Genomic DNA, 18,974 nt, shown 5'->3' with positions numbered 1-18,974 from the left:
AAAAACAAACCAAAAAAAGAGCAGGCAGAATGAGACATAAAATTTGTACATATCAAGGGACGACCAACACAGGCAATGTCTGGAAAAAAAAATAAAATTCAAAGAAATAAAGATTTGAAGTGTTGTTGGAATTCAGTTTTGTAATTACATACAATTCTGCTGCTGGTTTTAGCACACGCTCCAATGCTCACAAGGCTGGAATCCTAGTTTTTCACGGAATATACACAGAATTGAAAACATGGCCATTTCTTACCCTTCAAAGCACCTAAAAATTCAGGTGATGATACCAAACTACTTAAAAATTCCCCTCTTGGTGTGAAGATCTGCAAGTCTGTAGCTTTAGTACCATTCTACAATGACACAAAGGGATAACGGATGGTCAGGATATCAGCATTAGTGCTGAATTGATTTGCTTCTGCCATTCTGTATAACAGACAACAGAAGATGGGCCAAAACCTCTTCTTTGACCACTGGAATTGCACCATTGCATGTAACAGCCAAATCTGACACAGTATTCTCCCTGGAAAGGAAAAGACAATGTGTTCCTCAGAAGTCTGATTTGACATAATATGCTAAACTAGTCTCCTCTGGAATTTTTTCAGTCAATCAATAAAAGAACTGTCCTGGAGGATTACTGAATACATGATTTTGATAGCAGGGAGACTACAGCTTCTTCTGAGTGCCTGCCGGTTTACCGATGGGTTTTGTGAAAAACAATCAACATACCCTGTCCCTGCTGAGCGATGATAACCAAATAAAATCAAACTTTCACTCTACTGTGATCATATGGTAATCTCAAAATTGAACAATTCCCTCCTGCCTTCCTTCCCTGCATTCTCTAACACCGTTAGAAACAGTCACAGTTACAGTACGGCTCAATGCAGCAAAAGCACAGGTAGGAGTATGCTGGAGGATTTTTTTGCAAAGGTCTGGTAGCGCAAGCTTTTAAAAAATATAACCCTTCTTTTATTTCTTTATACAGCACAAATGTTTGCTATTCAAGTCAAAATAAATAAACAAGTAAGACATTGTGTAATGGTATCATTAAAAATAAGCACTTTCTGCTTTCAAAGAAATTAGCATGCCATTAAAAAAAAAAATAAATACTGACAGCTCTGCCACACCAGCAGAAAAGGCACCATGGCAAAGGACTTGAGGCTGGCCACTGAGCACTGAGGCCAAGGCCCTGGCTGTAGGCAAGGGCATCTTGAAGAATATGAAACAGCCTAACTGGCAGGGGGTTGGTTATGCTGCATGAACTGATGAAAAAATATCACACTTCTGACAACAAAAGATGACAGGAGAATAATAGACATGAATACTTGGCAAGGGACAACAGGGAGAAGAAGATGGAAATATACTAGTGGCCACAGTAAGGGCTACGACAAAATCTAGCTGCAGTGATAGATGACCACAATTCAATGACAGATTGAAAAGTAACCCTGACACTTTCATCCTTTGATTGCCTTCATCAACCTTACATCTAGTCAATTCTTCATACCCATTATTTCCATGTATCTGAAGATTTATCACTCATTTTTGAAAGGTAGTGTTTAATTTTGTGCCCTCTAGAAGCAATTAACTAAATCCATCTTCTGAATCTTCAGCACTGTTACTGCATTATTGCCATGTTTTAATCAAATCCCTCCAAAGTGATCTGCCATTAAGTATAGATTCATCATAACATTTTATTTCAGGTTTGCTTTTGTTTTATGATCATGAAGGGCACCACAATAACATGAATATATAAAAAGACATTGGGTTCAACAATGCCACACACATTAGGGTACAGATGATACAAATTCAATATTGCTCTGTAACTTAAAAACAAACAGCATATAGAGGTGAAAAGAATTTTAGAACTCATTTATTACCATATTTTGCAGTATCAAGCTCAGGAGGGCTAGCTAATTGTGTGCCAGAGAGTAGCCAGCTATGTTTGTATTTAGCTTCATTCTGCAGTGTTTTCAGGGAGAGGGATGGATCCAGTTTTCCTCACAACAGATTTTTTTTTTGTTTGTTTGGTTGGAGGTTTTTTGGGTTTTATTTTTTGTGGTTTTGTTTGTTTTTTTTTTTTTTGTAGACTACGTATCTTAGGGAAAGGACTATAAAAGTAATGATGAGAAAAACCCAGCGTCCTGCTTTCCAGCACAAAAGATGTGAATAATCAAGAGTCAAGAGGGATAAGAAAGAAAAATTGCAAAAGATTCATACAGGGGTCTCATGAGATTTGGTCACTTGCTCAAGCTATTAACAAAAATCATTCAGGGACTTTTAGGAGAAAGTAGCAGTAAATTACTGTGACTTCAGTCTTAAAGACAGCTGCTCAGTGAGCACCAGCAGTCAAATTAAAGGATATACTTGCATCTCAGTAGAGTAATTCTTTTTTCATTTAAACCACCTTGCTCATATGGAAATCTTTGTGCCAGCAGGTTACTAAATGACACTACATGTGTGTGCCTAAGTAACTTAGAGGAATATAATGCAAGATTGTAAATGAGATCCTTATAGATGTGACTAATGAAATAAAAGCACAACACCACAAGTGTTAGGGCTTAATGACTCCTTGAGGAAGGCTACACAAAAGTGATCTTCTTTGGAGATTAGAAGCTTTGCTTTTTAATGTAAAGATCATGAAATCATGGAATACCGGCTTGGAAGGTATCCCATCTTCCAGATCACTCATGACGATATTGAACAGATATTTACAAAACCAATAAAGAATTTTATACTAATGGATAACAAGACTACATTATGTAAACTTCCGGCTTCCCTTTCCAAATTACAGCACCAGTGTCCAATTCAAAAGGCACCCAACGCCACATAAATGGGTATGCCGGGAAACACACAGTATCAGCCTTGATGCAGTCCGGTTAATAATATATGAGCATGTGACTGAAGTGGGTCTGCTGGAAAGATAAGCTGATCAACTACCTTAAATGCATCTGCTAATTCACTGCCCATCTTTTTATTCCTCTTTTTTTTTTTCTCTCTGTCCATTTAAGGGGGATGGTTTATAAAAAGAATTGCAGGCCGATAATCAGCATTTTTAAAATAGCTAAGATATTCCCCAGCCAGCTCAATCATTTTTCTGGGAAAAGAAAAGAAAAGAAAAGAAGAAAAGAAAAAGAAAAGAAAAGAAAAGAAAAGAAAAGAAAAGAAAAGAAAAGAAAAGAAAAGAAAAGAAAAGAAAAGAAAAGAAAAGAAAAGAAAAGAAAAGAAAAGAAAAGAAAAGAAAAGAAAAGAAAAGAAAAGAAAAGAAAAGAAAAGAAAAGAAAAGAAAAGAAAAGAAAAGAAAAGAAAAGAAAAGAAAAGAAAAGAAAAACACGGATGAAATGCCAAAGGAGACACCATTTTTGATTAAAAGCAAATGTGATTATTTCCTCCTTAAAACTGATTTCTCCTAATTACCTCTCGTTCATCACACGAACACACACACTTATTGCTAACTGCTTCTCTAAATATTCCACAAGCCCTTATTGCCCAAGGACAACCTGCTTTCTCTGTCATACAAGGTAAAGGTGAAGTCCAGTCCACCTCATCAATGCAATCAATTTGCACCAACTTTTTAGGTACCTAGCAGAGGCTGCTCGTGTGACTCTGGTACTTTCTTTAGTTTGTTCTCACAAAGTAAGTACTCTGGAAATCCTTCACCTATAGGCCCTCATCTATCTAAACTGAAATGAACAACATCCCCTCTGAATTTAAGTGCATGCAAACTGCCCAGTGTAGCTGTCTTGTGTTCCACCTCAAGCTCCTTCTTCTCTCTTCACTGGTGGCTGTCACTCAACCTAACACAGCTTTCTGCTCAGTCATGCAGGTCAACACACAGCATTTGAACTGTGTGGAGCTGCTGTCAAGGGGCATGAAGCCAAGCAAGACCAAGAGACAGAGTTCACCCCTCATAAAAAAAGCCTGCAACAGCAGTTTCCCAACATGCAGGGAATATCTGTCCATCTATTTTCTTAAAGAGGAAAAAAAAAGAGCTCTGACAGCTGGGTAGAGTCAAGAGGTCATGCAGGTGGCATTCACTTCACTTACTGCCAGAAGGGTAACAGATGAGCATTTGGCTTAAGCGACATTCACTGTACAGAGAATGGAAAGAAACCAGGCACAATGAATTATCTACAAGCTCATTGAGCTCTACAATGAGCTGTCTTCTAATACAGATCTGCCAATCAGATCCGCTGTATCACCCTCTGGAGAGACACAGCTCTCCCACTAGAAAGGATGGCTATGTAACCTCACATGGATTCAACGAATTGCACTTTCTGGATAGATCTAACCTAACAAATGAAGTGACCCAGGGAGTTTTCTTGCCCGAAGGACAAGTGCTGTTGCACAGCAAAATTTGTTTCTATCTAGATTAACTTATTCCACAGCACAACTAGCTGCATTCAAGCTGCTTGCTAGCAGTGGAGCTGGCATGTGCTAACCTCCAGACAGTATCAAACCTGAGAAACTGCTGAGACAAATCCACACCAGTGACTGATGCACAAGTGCATGCCTGAGCTCAGGTGCTGTGCTCAAGCACGTAAGTCGTGACATTCTACAGATTATCAAGCGCACCACAACTCTGGAATTTAGCAGTGCCATAATTTCTGGCTCCAAACCAAAACTAAGGGTCATTGATACTGTTCTGAAGACATCTTCCTATGTAAAGTTTCAGTTGGTTTGGGAGATATTTTTGTTACCCAAATAGAAACCTATTGTACATGATTGGAAAATTCTTATAAAGTCCAAGTGAATAACCTAGGATTCCTATCTCAATAGCCTAGGAGGTCAGAAACTAAAGCAAATCACTGCTGATGCAGAGAAAAAAAGATATGTCAAGGTGTTATATTATGAAAAAAAGGCTTAAATAAATCTTTTGTATCTTTAACAACAAACAAGACTTACCACATTACCCAGTAATACTGAGAATTAAAATGCAATTTTGTATCATCTATTATTTTCAAGTTCAAATTTTCGGTGCATTCTAAAAGACACAGTAGCATAGGAAACCACTGGGAAAAATGGTCATCGGAAAACACCAAGAAAAATGATCATCTGTTTACAAAAAACCCCATTTGATTAAGTAGGAAAATTAGTTGACATTTTAGCCTTCAAAATTTGGTAGATTAATTTTCTTACTCTTCCTGAATTATTTCCCCATGAAAAAATACGACAGAGGCTCTGATTCCCTGCCCAGCCAAGTACAGTTCCCAGAAGGCAAAGCCCTCAGCTTTTTGACTGTGCCTCAGCTCACTCGAAAAGCATGAAGGACCCTGCCCAGCCGAGCTCAGGTGCACCTGCATTGGATTACAGCTCAACATTTGACGTTGCAGCTAAGCAATGAGCTCACATGCTAAAGCCATGATGGATAAGTAACAAGCAGAATGGGAAACCTTAAAATATCCCTCATGTGAACAGGACATAGTTATGGGAATTAAGCTCTTCCTTTCAAGTAACTTTAGGGTTAACAGGCCAGCAGAGAAAGACAGTGGGGCTATCTTGTATCTCAATTCAAAGAACAAGGGATGACCTATTTTTAATCACATGGATTTGAGCTTGCTTTCAAATGCTATCTTCTCTGTCCTACAAGTATTTTGAATCAGACAAAATCTACATGAAAAACCCTCTGCAGTTCACACCGTGCAGAGTGTTCACATACAGTGCATTAACCAGCTGGCTAATGCTACTTAGTCAAGTAAACCTCAGCTGTGTACCAGTTCAGGGCTGTCTTCTAATTATCTCTGAAAAGGCAGGTTAAGAAGGAGCAACAGGTGGAACTCATTCCAACCTTAACTGAAAAAAGGCATCTATTCCTAGTCAGTCAACTCCCCTCATTGTCTTCTCCATCCCATTCCCTGTTAGTACCTCCAGACAGGTACTTCAGGACAGCCAGTCATCCTTATCTTAAATACCTGTTTTAGAACAAAAAATACTCTCTTACAGAAGTGCTTCTCTCTGATGATCAGCTCTGTCTGGATGCTGGTCATACACCAGATAACCTACTTAAAGCTTGTGAGACAAGTCTTATTCAGAGACCTAACTCCCACTGGTACAACCATTCTGTACAGAGCTCCATGTTGACATAACTTCACGGCATCCAGAAATTCTACTAACTGCACCAGAGGTACCTCTGGCATCTCTGCAGAGTGCTGTATTGTGCCATGGAGACATACCCATGAACTAATGAAAATTCAACATTCATATTAGTATTAAGAAAAAAAGTCATTAACTGCTACTGAACTGCCAATTATCCAGTGTAACTGCAGACCTCCCAGCACAGCTGTTTTATCTACCCTCTCCGCTGCGTGCACTATTACATTCATATTGCAGATTACATTATCACAGCGACCTGTAACCAGCTCCTTACTGCCGAGAGAACAAATTCTTTTGCCAAAGTTATCAGTTCAAAACTGTAACAGTGAAAAATGAATTAGACATGCCCAGACTTGGGGATTTCTTTCCTTGCAATATCTGTAGTTATGAGGAATTATGACATTCAATTACAAATATTAAATAAACTGACGCTTTGAAATTATTCTTGTTCCCACTGTTTTTTACAACTCCATGTCACAGGGGACAAAAAAAGAAAGTTTGTCCTGGATAAGCTAAAACCCCTAACGGTAGCTAAATATTACTCAACCTCTTCCACGGAAAGTTTTTATTATCCTTCAGTATTGATGGATTGCACTTGATACTACCTAAGTTTAAATTCTTTATATAACCATATCTTTATTAAAAGGAAAACTGTGGGGAGAAGTGAATTGTTATGAAATCATCCCAATGCTCTGGTGACACCTAAACGAAAGGTACTCTCCTCAAGTTACAAATCACTGGAGATTGTAAAAGTAACATAGAGAAGTAGTAAGACATGTTTATTGGTTTCCTTCCCAAGCATCCACCACCAGCAAGTAGCAGAGTCAGGACATTTGGCTCTGTGGATCATTGTGGCTGATGTTTCATGGTCATGGAAGTTTCTATGTTTGTCTGTTGTCTTCTGCCAAGCATGACATTGCCTGCCATGCCTTTATCAAATTGCTAAGCTTTCTGTATCACTACAGACATTAAATAATCTGAATAAAAATTCAGTGCACTAATGAAGACCTTCATATAAATATCCCTCTTTCCTTTATCACTTTTTCTGTCTTCAAGGGAGTGAAAAAAACTGCTAGGCATAGAGTAGGTAGAAATTCATAAATTTTCTAGTAATTTTCCGCTCCTGTTAACTTAAATTAGTGCACTTCTTCATTACTTGGGCATGATAAAAGTCTTTCAGCAGCAGTAAAAATATATAATGATTACATGCACAGAAGTCCTGACCTTGTACCTTTTTTTCAGTGACTGCTACCTATATTTGAAAGAACATACATGTGACACCTGGTGCAACTGATGCAAAAGTATTAAAAACACAATAAAGATTTATATACAATGTTGGTGACTAATGACATCTCAGCTGGCAAGGCATATACTTATGACACTGGCATTTATTATAAAGGTCCTATGGGAAACTTCTTATCCTCTGAGACATCAGCATGATACCAGCAGGAGCATCTGAAAGCACACCAAGACACACTTGTGAGTGCTGACAGAAATAATAATTAAATCGGAGCAGAGATTCACAGAAATAGAGTGCTGGAGAACACCTCAAAGCATCAGCTACCCCAGGCTCTCAAAAGGCAAGAACACCACTACTGGAAGAGGTATTTATCTAATCCCTTCTTTAAAACCTGAAAAAAGGGGATGCTACAAAAACTGTAGCTAGATGAAAACCAATTTGAAATCAATTCCCTAATTTCCTTAATTTCTTCAGGTCTTAATTCAGTTGGTTCTAAAGAGCAACTGATCAGCATTCTCTCACTGCCAGCATCCTACTTATTGGGAACCTTTATTTCTTCTCCCCATCCTAGTTTTCAGTGTTAAACAAACCCATTTACTTCAATGTCACTGCATATGCCCTGTTTTGTAATTATTTTAATTACACCTCCTGTTTCTTTCCATCTCCCTGAAAGCCAATGAGGAAACACTGGACACAGCATTCTTCCTCAGGCTTAACTAATGACAAAGCAAACTCTGTATCTTGTGAATGACACTTCTACTTATGAACCCCAAAGTAAGATGTGTCTTTTTTCAACTATACTGCACCTGTGACTTTTTCAGTTGCTTTAGATTCTGGTAAAAAAGGTAAGACCTTTTTTTAGTGTCCTACTGCTTAGCCAAATCTTTATCATTTTAAATAATGGATTCATTGTTCCTTATATAATGCAGCACTTCAGGCTTGCTCCTTTTTATTTCGGCTATTCCTCTAGTTTGTAAACATAACTTTGAATCCCTTTTTGTCCATGGAATACTTGCAATTATTCCAGATTGATGTCATCACAGATCATATCTATTTCATCATCCAAGTCTGGATGATTCAATGCTGGCACCTGGAGTTGGCTTTTAAATAGTCTATTGGCACCTGCCAGCAACGTTAACTACCTCCCTGTGTCTGCATAAGCAAGTATTCCTTCCCCTTCAGCGTAGATGCTTTCCACTGCAGATAAGCAGACGCCTGTCATCAATTCCCCTGGACAAACAGGAGTCATTTCCCTATCCCACTGCCTGCTACAAGCACTTCTTTCTCTCTCTCTCTCAGTAAGAACTGTGAAACATGATAGAGATGGGGCGAGAGAGAGGCTGGGGGAGTTCATGGGTACTGTCCAGAGGAACAAAAATGGATGGAGACGACGCAGAGGATGGATGATCTTGTGGCCAGCTAGTAACCAGAGAGCAGGTAACCTGTAAGATAGACTATCCTCTAGGATCACTGCCTGTTGCTGTGCCCCTCTTGTAGTGGATGGATGCTGGCTCATCACCAGCACCATGACAGCACTCTTCACAGGGCTCTGCTGGTCTCAGGAGACGCTTCCCCGCTCGGGCACTACTTCTTTCTTCTTCCTTTCCCCCTCCCCCCCCCCCCCCCCCATATTATCTATCAAATATATGTAGATATGTATGCATCAAATGTATACACACATATATGCAAAATTACGTATGTGGTCTTTCTGCCATAATATGATCTACTGTTCTCCCTAATTACAATAAATTATAAAATATATAAAAGCTAAATCAGATTATAAAGTTGCATATTCTGTTTTATACTCCTGTGATCTGTGAACTAGTAATAAGCACTGCAGACATGAATCTTCTTCTTGCTAGAAAACTTGTTTTTGCAATATGATTGTGTAACCTTTGTATCAGAACAGCTCCTTTAATTTCTCCATCTGAATATTCAAAGCAAAATACGTCAAAAATTGGTTATGATTTCCTGCAAGAGGTAAGATTCTGCTGCAAAAATACTTAGGAAATATCTGTTTATGGCAGGAAAAATGTGCTACATTTACAGTAGGAAACACAGATTACATTTCACTGTGTGTACTCAAAAACTAACCAAGTTGCCTTGGCTCTCTACATAGCCATTCAGGAAACAAGGACACCTCCTAGAAATATTAATCCTTCCATTTTAAAAATAACAACCACACAGACATCTAAGATACCTGTTGCAAATTACTGACTGTCTCCTTCCTCTGATTCCAGAGGCTTTGGCTGTACAGCTAAGGAACAATACACTTACCTAAGCAAAGGTGTCTGGTGCCATTTTGGATGCCTGGATTATGCAGGACCACTGCATAGGGCTGGCAGGTACAGCAAATGATCTATGCAGGTTCACTTAAGTTCTAGAGAGGTAGCTGGAGTCCAAACAAAATACCTTGAGGCACCTAAAATATCTAAGAAGCAACTATTACACTGCCTTTTTTATTTTGAGCTCTCTTGATTGCGTCACCTGTTTTGACAAGAACAAGACTCAGTTGTTTAAATTTCAGGAGCTGGTGGTGTGTCTAAAGTCTGGGCACAGTGACATAACTGGAAACTGGAGGGCAAGTATGATACTGTGAAACCAAAATAACAGTGGACACCTTTGCCCAAGCACCCACATTCTGTTCTACGTCTCCATTAACTGCACTTGTAGAGTTTAGCAATCCAGCTCTCACTTAGACATCTAATGCTATAAATCTCAATTTACATGAACGGAATCGACCACAGTTTTTAGCATCTAAAGTAAGATGTGACAGATTTCATTAACAGAAGCATTATGTTCTGCACCCTCAGTACTTCGGGTGAAGTATAAATTAATTCACCTAAAAATAATTATTTGTGTATCCCTGTCAAAGGAAAATAGACACTATTTAGTCTCAATGAGTAGTAACTTCAGTCAACCTTAGGGCAGCAACTAAAACAGTTTGTCAGAAAGATGTTAAAATTGCTTTGAAAATCAGCAGGAACCCAATGAAGTCCATACACATACTTGCAGTTTTATAAAGGCACATGCATAACAATAAAAATTACAGTGTTGGCATTCAAGAGATTACATCTTTTTTAGAGTGACAGCATAGAATAGATGACATCTTTTTCAGAAACAACAACTCATCTGTTTTACGGTCTGACTTTATGTCAAAATAATTTTCTGACTACAGTACTCTCAAAACAGCAGGACAACTATGTAGCAAATGATGCCTCCTGGGTTTTGCTGGCTTAATTTTATCAAAATTAGAGCATTTGAGAAACCCTAGATGGACAAATCTGAAGTCCTCTCTATAAAAAAGACAATACAGACAGCACTTCTGAGAGAAGTAGCATGTTTCCTGGTCTCTGCAAAACATTATCTCTAAGAAGAAAGGTTTACTTTTGCACTAATCCCCTTGTTTTCTCCATCCACTTTTTATCATGACTTCCCATAAACTATGAAACACATTCTAAAATTACAGTAAAATGGAAGCACAGTACTTTAGTCTTCCAGCTGTAATAACTTTAAAGAGGAGGTTATTTGGAGATTCAACGCATTGATTATTTAACTTCCTAAGATACAAAAGTGTTTGGGTGCTTGAAAATTGAATGCCTGGAACTAATGCATTTGATTCACAGACCAAACACTGAAGAAGAATCAGACTGTTTAAAAAATTGCAAATAGTGGACACTGTCTGATTGGAAATAGGCTGACAGACTAGTAAAAGCACATGAACTATTTCTTTTTCAGTGCATGTCATGTGAGCAAAACACCTAAAAACACAGCAAGAACAAAACACAATCAACCTGATTAATGAAAAATGATAAAATTTACAGCTAAATTATTGAAATCTGACAACAGTTATCTTCCATACTCTTCATTTGTAAGATGACTTACAGCATATTCTCAATATTACATCTGTTGTTATTATTGATCAGTATTTTGTTTGGAGATTTATATTTCTGTACAATTTATAGTGGTTTTAAATGCAATTATTGGCGGTAGGCACAAAAATAGGTAGGTGCTTAAGTGTCCAGTTACACATATCATTTTTGAAATAGGCAAATAATTATGGGAAAGAATGTACAGGTTAAACAGTGGAATAAAGCACACTGACATACAGATATAGATATAGGTGCAGGTAATTAACAGACTGCAGCCCTTCCCTGAGCAATGCACTTCTTATATGCAACTACAGTAATTCCCCCTTGCTACCATATATATGTAACTTGAAGTATAAATATCAAATCATGTGATTTTTATATCATACGTGTTTACAATTTCAATAAAGCTACTTAATATTTCCAAGATGTTGTGAAATCAAATAGGCCCTGTTTATTTACAACTTTTCAGTAAAAGAAGTTGATGGTCTGCAATCCTGACCATCTGTCCTGACCCAGCTTATCATTTCAACATCAATAATAAAGAAAAATGTTAATAGTTCCATGTAGGCCAAGGGAGATGTACATGGCTATCAGTAAATCTATTCTAAAAAAATCTACAGGCAGTCTGGATGTATAGGACAAAGGACTCTTAGTGATTTTCAAAAGAAAGAATAGAACCACACACAAAAAAAAATTAAAATGCTGGAAAGCTTAATAAATTGCTACGAAATAAAGATTCATAGAGGAATATATTATATATAAACCTACAGTTTGATTATGAATAGAAAGGAGCATGATACAAGCTGTAATTCTTGTTACAAAGAATTGTCATCATGTCACTGAAAGCTAGATTACAGGCTGCCGAAAGTAGCATAATAAAACTTCCTGTAATAACATTTTATTTATGTCCATAAAATTGAAGAATGGTAAATCTCTGGTTATTTTATTTTTAATACAGAGATGAATTTTAACAAGCTAATTTGTAACAGGTTACACCAATGTCTAGATTTAAATCAAAGGAATTAATGTCCACACTACCACAGTTTCCACAGAGAAATTCTTGTAACACATTTCAGTAGCTGATGAGGCTAAAAAGGTCAACACTCACAATATCTGTTTAGAATTAAATGAAAGAATATGTGAAAGCTTAAAAGTTTAGTTGGCAACCAGCATGAAGTTCAACAGCTATGCCTCAGGTCTTCAAATTAACAGGGTCTTTTTTTTTTCTCCATCCAAATTGCTACTTAGAATAAATACTTGAGTAATCTTGAAAAGCTCCTTCTCTTCATCCTTGTTCACTGTTCATTAATATGTACTCAAGAATCCTTGCAGACCAGTAAAAGTTACTTAAAATATGCAGAAGTAACCAACTCAGGTAGCACATGTGCTTAGTCAAAGATGACTACTTTTCCAGGCAGGTGAGACAAGCTCAGCTGAAATTCTGGTTGTAGTAAGGTGTTCACCAATCAGAAGCCCTTCCTGCTCATTTTTCCTGAAGCAAACTAGTAAAATTTTTATAATAAAAGTACTTTAGCAACTTTCTTCAGAAACACATTATTTTTTTCCGTTGCAAGATCTGTATTGACATTTTTCAGATTTTGCATTGCTCCATGAGAGGGCACAGAAAAAAACACTTCTCTGCAGCTGCTCTGGCAGCTAATGGGTAAGAGTGGGCATCGACCCCTGGGGCAGCTAAACTTAAGCACCTGGTGCACTGACACACTGGGGACACACTGACCATCTTCTTGAGGAGCTCCCATGTCACTGTAGATCTGATTACCCAGCCAAGCATAAGAAGCAGTGTAATTACTTACTTTTCCTTATACCCCTCCTACAGTGGGTTGGACAAGTCATTTAAACCTAACAGGCTTTCCTGCAGCTCGGAAAGAAAAAGCACAAAAAGCAGCATACATCCCCTCATTTTCTTTCCAATCTCAGTATGCCTTTCTCTGATATTTATTGCCTCCCTGGCACTTCACATACACAGCGTTATATATTAATTTAATGAGTCATGTAATGCTTCCCTAGGACTGGAACATATCCAGAGGTGGGGAAGGTGGCAGTGGGGATAGTGAAGTCAGACTTTTCAATTACTCTTCAGAGAGAAGCTTTCATTCAGCTCCCATTCTTTTAACTTGAGAAGCAATCCTACAGGTACAGAAAAGCCTGTCAAATACATGAGGTGTCTCTGCAGTTGCCTGAATCTGCATGAAACCGAAGACAAACTCTTGTAAGAACTATCTCTTTTTTTTTTTTTTTTCCCCTCCTGAATGAGTAAGAAAGACTGGCAGTGGTGACACTTTTAACTCCAAACAGGTAAAGGTATCTGTCAAAAACACTTTTTAGAAGATAAGTAGAGCAAAAGTTTCTCTCTCAGAATTTTAGGTAGAGGGGGTGAAAGTAGAGGCAGGATTAAGGAAAATACAGGGATCACGTATCAAGCCAAGATACACCAGCTTGTAACACTGCAACAGTGCATTGAAGGAGAGGTAGTGCAGTGTTAGCGTCATATGTACTATAAGAGAGCTCAGCTTCCAACCGTGTACATATTGTTTTTAATGCCATAAATGTAACTACAGCATTGCAGTGACCGGTCCTTCTACACGAGGTTTGCAAAAGGAAGAAAACAAGGAAAAAAACTGATACACAGAGAGAAGGAGTAACTTGCTCAGGAACATGAAAAATCCACCTCAAATTTAGGATTAGGACAAGAAACAGAAATTGCGGCATCTAACCTCGAATCATCAAGGTACACAGGGAGGACCAAAACGCAGAAAAGCACTAAACTGTCCATCGGTGAACACGACAGCCCCGCACAGGATCACTTTCCGAGACAAGACTACACTACTATTCCTCCCAAGTCCATTCACTACCGCGCCGGCACTGGGTGCCTAACAAGCCTTAAAGCACTTGCACATGTCAGAGTTTACCCACAGACAAGGGGGGCTGTTCGGTTTTTTTGCCCTGAACCGCGCGAGAAGCAGGGAGATGCCGCCAGCCTCGGCCCTCCATCACCGGCCCCGGCAAGCCCGCCGGCCGCCGCCAGCCCGCCCCGCATCCCGCGGGCTACTAAAGGCGGCAGGTGCCGGCGGCCCGGCGGAGCCCCGGCGAGCTCCGGCCGCCCGGGGGTGCAGGGGGAGGAGAAGGCGGGTGGGTGCAAAGCGGCGGCCCGGTACACTCGCGGAGACGGCCGCCGGCAGTGAGAGGGAAAAAGGGGGGAAGGAGGAAAGCGCGTCTCCAGGGAAATAAAGTTTTCAAGCGAAGAGGGCAGCGCTTGGAGCGCCGCGCAGCCCTGCAGCCGCCCGCCGAGACAGCAGCGACTTCGTGAGATAGGAGGGACAGGGAACGGGCGGTCGTGACCCGGGAGACAGCCCCGGCGCCGGCCGGGCTCGCCCGCTACTCACCATGTTGACTTCGGAAACCATGTCGATGCTGGCGATGTCGATGTTCATCCCCACGCAGACGGGCGGACCTGCGAGCAGAGCAGAGCTTTCCTTTACCCGGCGGCGAGAGGTGCCGCGGCAGCGCGGGCGCGGTGGCCCGACCCGCCGTGCGGGAGCGGCGGCAGCACCGGGGACAGCTGCGGGGGAGGGGGGATCGCCGGGCAGCAAGCCCGGGCACGGCGACTCACCTCCGAAATCCGGCCGGAGGCGGATGTCGTAGCCCTTCAACAATTTATCCACAGTTTCTTTCACGAAGGACATGTTGCCGGGATCGTTCACACTGTGGGGAGAAAGAGTCGGGGGTGTCGGGCGGGAGAGGCAGAAGCCGGGGTGCGGGGGGCCAGGGGCGACGCGGGAGCGGGGCGGGAGGGGGAGGGCGGGGGAGCGCATCAGCTTGTTCCCCTGGAGAAATGCATCCCGCGCCGCCGCCGGGGCACGCTGGCTCCTACCTCTGGGCGCAGCAGACCACGGCCACCAGGACGGGAGCAGAGAAGATCCCGAAGATCCTGCCTCCCCCAAAGCCCCACATCCCTCCGCTCCACGCTCCCTTCGCGCAGCAGCAGCAGCCGCCGCCGCGATCCGGCTGCCCCGGCAGCCGCTGAGGAAGAGGCGGAGGCGACAGTCCCCGTTCTCCCCCCACCTCGCCCTCCCCCCCAAAAAAAATCCCCCACCCCCTGCCCCAGCACCACCACCCGGCCCGCGGGAGCCGCCCGCGCACCCGGCTGCGCTCGCCCCGCGGCCGGACGCCGCCGAGCCCCGGAGGAAGCTGCCCTCCGCCGGAGCCCGGCCAGCCGCCTCCCCTCCGCCCGCCGCCGCCCGCCCCGCCGCCTTCCCGCCAGCCGGGAGGGGAGGGGACGGAGGCAGGGCGCCGCCGTCCCTCCGGGCGGAGAGCCCGAGGTGGGGCGCCGGGGCAGGCGGGCTGGCGGGGCCGGGGCCGGCAGCGAGGGGCGGCGGCTCCCCGGGCACCGCCTCGGGGCACGCCCGACCTCTGCACGGCACCGGCCCCGCGGTACCCGCCCGGAGGCGGCGATGGTCACCGGCAGCCCCCGCGATAGAGCCGCCGGCTCCGTCTCCCCGGGGTAGGAGCGGGGCCAGGGCAGCCCGCAGGGTCCCCCCTGGAGCGGGTGAGAGGGTACGGCCCGACACCGTGACTGTCCGCCCCGTTTTGGGTGACTGTGCCCACCTGCCCTGTGGCGCATCCTGGGAGTGATGCCCGGGGTGAGCCGCTGGGGCGGGAGTAGGAGCTGGCCTGGGAGCCCTGACTTGACCTGCAAGGGCCTGAAGCTGTTCTGCCACGGCCAGGGATGTGGTGTGCATGTACAGGTGCCGAGCCTGAGGCTCCCTTCAGCCGTGCCTGCGAGGGTGCCTACTGCACTGACCAAGATGGACATGCTCTGCCAGGCCAAAGCTCTGCTGGGTTCAAAACGTGTGTAGCCAGGCTTGTCATACAGGACCGTAATGAAGGGAAATGGCACTGGTACCAGAGATGTAGGGTGAGAGTGCTCTCAACTTTGTATCAAATATTGGTTGGGTGAAGATAGCACATTTGTTATTATTTTTAATCTTCTGCCATGTTAATTAGTCCTTTCAGCAGGACTTATTGGCATGGAAACAGAAGGATGTTGACTTAGGTATATTGGTTTTGGTTGCAGAGGCAGCTCCTCACTGCCAGAGCTCTTCACCGTGCTCTGTGAATGTACAAACACGCCCTTGGCCAGCTTCTGATTCTGGTTACATTCTGGCAATCAGTGGCCGCTGGTCCATGACAAAACACAACACTGCAGTAGCCAAGGGAGAAAAGCTTTGTCTTTCTTCTGCACTTTATCTCTTAACACCCGTTTTTCCTTCCACACATTCTCTTCCCTTAGATAAACTGCTATGAAAAGGATGGGCATTGAGTAATGCCATGATGTTATGTACAGGTGAGAAATCATGGATGGCTTTTCCTCTCTCCTCAATAAATTATTGAAAAGAAAGACAAGTGCAATCCATTGTCCTGATCTTGTTGCTGTTGCAGTTAGTAATAAAGACCCAAATAAAAGAAGGAACTAGCTCGGTTTTAAAAACAGTATTTAACTCTATAAGCAATGCAGAAAAATGTAAGAGTAAGAGAAATTGAATGTTGCCCAATCTTGTGATTTCATGTTAAAATTTGGATTTTTAATAGTGCCATAATTACTATGATTATAAAGTAAGTGAAAATCTTAGCTTTTATTTAAAAACCTTATTAGGCTTCTGATGAAAGTTTGAGAATTGTGGCTTGAAGCATACATGACTCAAGGGCTCAAAAATGAAGAGTCAAATATTAAGTAACTATGTAAGTAATTTTAAGGCCCCGGGTCTTGATTTTTTTTAGTGCTATAGATGAGCAGTATTGAAGACCAGTTCTTTCAAAGACTTCAGGAGGGAGTGAATTTAGGGAAGGGTACTAATTCAGTTCTGTCCCCCTAAATTCTGAAAGTATTAACACCAAAGAAAATACTTCTTTTTAAGAGTTTAACGTGGTTTAAAAGCACATTTAAACACTAATAACTTTTCTTAAATAGAATGTCTTTTTTTATAACACAAATAAAAAAAGTTAGAGAGCACTATTTCTGATTAATGTGCTATCCTGATACTTTGGAAACATCTGAGGTAGGAATGAATCAACAGTGCTGTAGAGTCTGTCATATTTTATCACACTTCATTTAAGTATTTGTCTTCTTGATCTTACAGAGAAACCATTTACTTGGGCACAGCATAAAGATAATCTAGGCTGGAGCTGATGGAACAAGGAAGTGTATGGTGGGTTATGGAGCATTTGTTCCTTGGGACTCTTGGTTCAATTAGGCTTAGCAGTAACCAAAAGATGTTAAGAACTATAAACAATCAATGAATTTCATGAAAGGTAAAAATCATTCTGACTTCTCTGTGACATGGCATTTGTAGTGAAAGTAGCACTGTGGGTTTTGTCTGCAGGAAAGGCTCATAACTAATCTTCTGTGGCAGTGGAATGGAGATGAGACCCAGCAAAGACCTGCACCAGGCACAGGAAATAGTGGAAGCCCAGTGTAATGGTTTCACATTCGCCAAATTTAGTGTAGTGGTTTGAGTGTCTTTTCTGCTGTGAGATAGGATTTTTTGGGGAAGCTATTTAATGTGGCCAATAAGGAAAAAATGGGCACAGAAATAGACTCGTTGTCCTGCCCCAGAATTCAACATCCAGACTTTGCTTCTAGAATTAGGCTCGCAAACATCTCCTTTCAAAAGGCAAACAGGTTATTTCAAGGCATGGCTGGAAGGAATCTGGGCACTTCTATTCACTAAAGCAAAACAAAACATCCAGTCACAGCCTGTAGAGTGTCCATCCAAGAAAATCCCAAGGAAGTACTTCCTGAGATGAGCCTGAACTTCAGGATCTCAGGGTAAACTTTTGTATTTTGAAATGTTCCACTTTTCAGCAAATAGTTAAACAGGGGAGAGGGAAAGAGTTAAAATAACTGTGTGGCCTAGTGGTTTGGCTGTTGCCTAGGAAGTACTGTTATTTCATAAATAATCCAAAAATTCATGAATTAATTACTGTATAAAACAAATCAATTTTCAGTGGTATAATGAAAAAACCCCAGTTCTCTCCTCCTTTTAGGTGCCCTCATCATTGTCCATTCTCACTCCTTGCTCTTTTTCCAATGTTACTGGGACAGAAAAATTGGAATTTTTTCTGTCCCAGTAGAACTATCCCTGTAAAATATGAGACTTTGAACATTGTAGTTCAGGGACTAAAATTCATCATATTTTCTATAACCTTGGTGAATGTTCCAGCCTCTGGACCACTGGACAGTTAAGATCTATGCTATCTATGCTTCTGATCAAATTTTGTTCAATGAGGTAAGCACAGCATGCGTTCTTTACTTCTTCAGCATTGCCAATACTGTAAAGCCCACTTCAACAATGGATAAGTCTAAACTGCGAAGGCAAGTGTTATGTGTGAAGAAGCAAAAGGACCGTCCTTACTCCAATGCAAATAAGTGTGGAAGAATACAACTGCCAAGCCTACACATGAAAGAAGTCCTTGGGGGAAGTTGGATTATAATGGATTCATCGACTAAGTCTGGGTTAGCAGGCAGAGGGGCTGGTCTCTAGAGCAAAACTCTAGTTGCTGAGGATCTGATATCCATGCCACATATGTTGTTTTGCGTTTGTTTTTTTACCCCCTTATGAACAGTGGCCAAATCTCGTCCACTAGACTAAATGCTCATTAGCAGTTAGAGCAATGTGCTGCTGGGGTGCATTTTTCAACTTGGTTTGAAAGGAGTTGTGTTCACGTACTCTGAGATTGCTCTGAGATGTGAAACA

The 18,974-nt window shown here is 41.8% G+C and overlaps 1 protein-coding gene across 1 annotated transcript in view; it reads right to left on the bottom strand.

Moving 5' to 3' along the window:
• The window catches only part of GABRB3 (gamma-aminobutyric acid type A receptor subunit beta3), a 117,914-nt gene extending 102,652 nt beyond the window's left edge, over positions 1-15,262 (bottom strand). Inside the window, exons 1-3 of the mRNA XM_066176530.1 lie at positions 15,092-15,262; positions 14,831-14,922; positions 14,604-14,671 (exon numbers count right to left, since the gene is read on the bottom strand). Of these exons, the coding sequence (XP_066032627.1) occupies positions 14,604-14,671; positions 14,831-14,922; positions 15,092-15,171 (240 nt within the window). The 5' untranslated portion in view covers positions 15,172-15,262. The remainder of the gene's footprint in view (positions 1-14,603; positions 14,672-14,830; positions 14,923-15,091) is intronic.
• Positions 15,263-18,974: the final 3,712 nt, after the last annotated feature.

This window comes from Chamaea fasciata, unplaced genomic scaffold, assembly GCF_029207755.1.
Source record: "Chamaea fasciata isolate MVZ Bird 193981 ecotype frontalis unplaced genomic scaffold, bChaFas1.0.hap1 SCAF_2, whole genome shotgun sequence".
In the NCBI taxonomy this organism is placed as follows: domain Eukaryota; kingdom Metazoa; phylum Chordata; class Aves; order Passeriformes; family Sylviidae; genus Chamaea; species Chamaea fasciata.
Note: the sequence above shows the minus strand (reverse complement) of the source record. Positions and strands in the feature narration are given on the sequence as shown.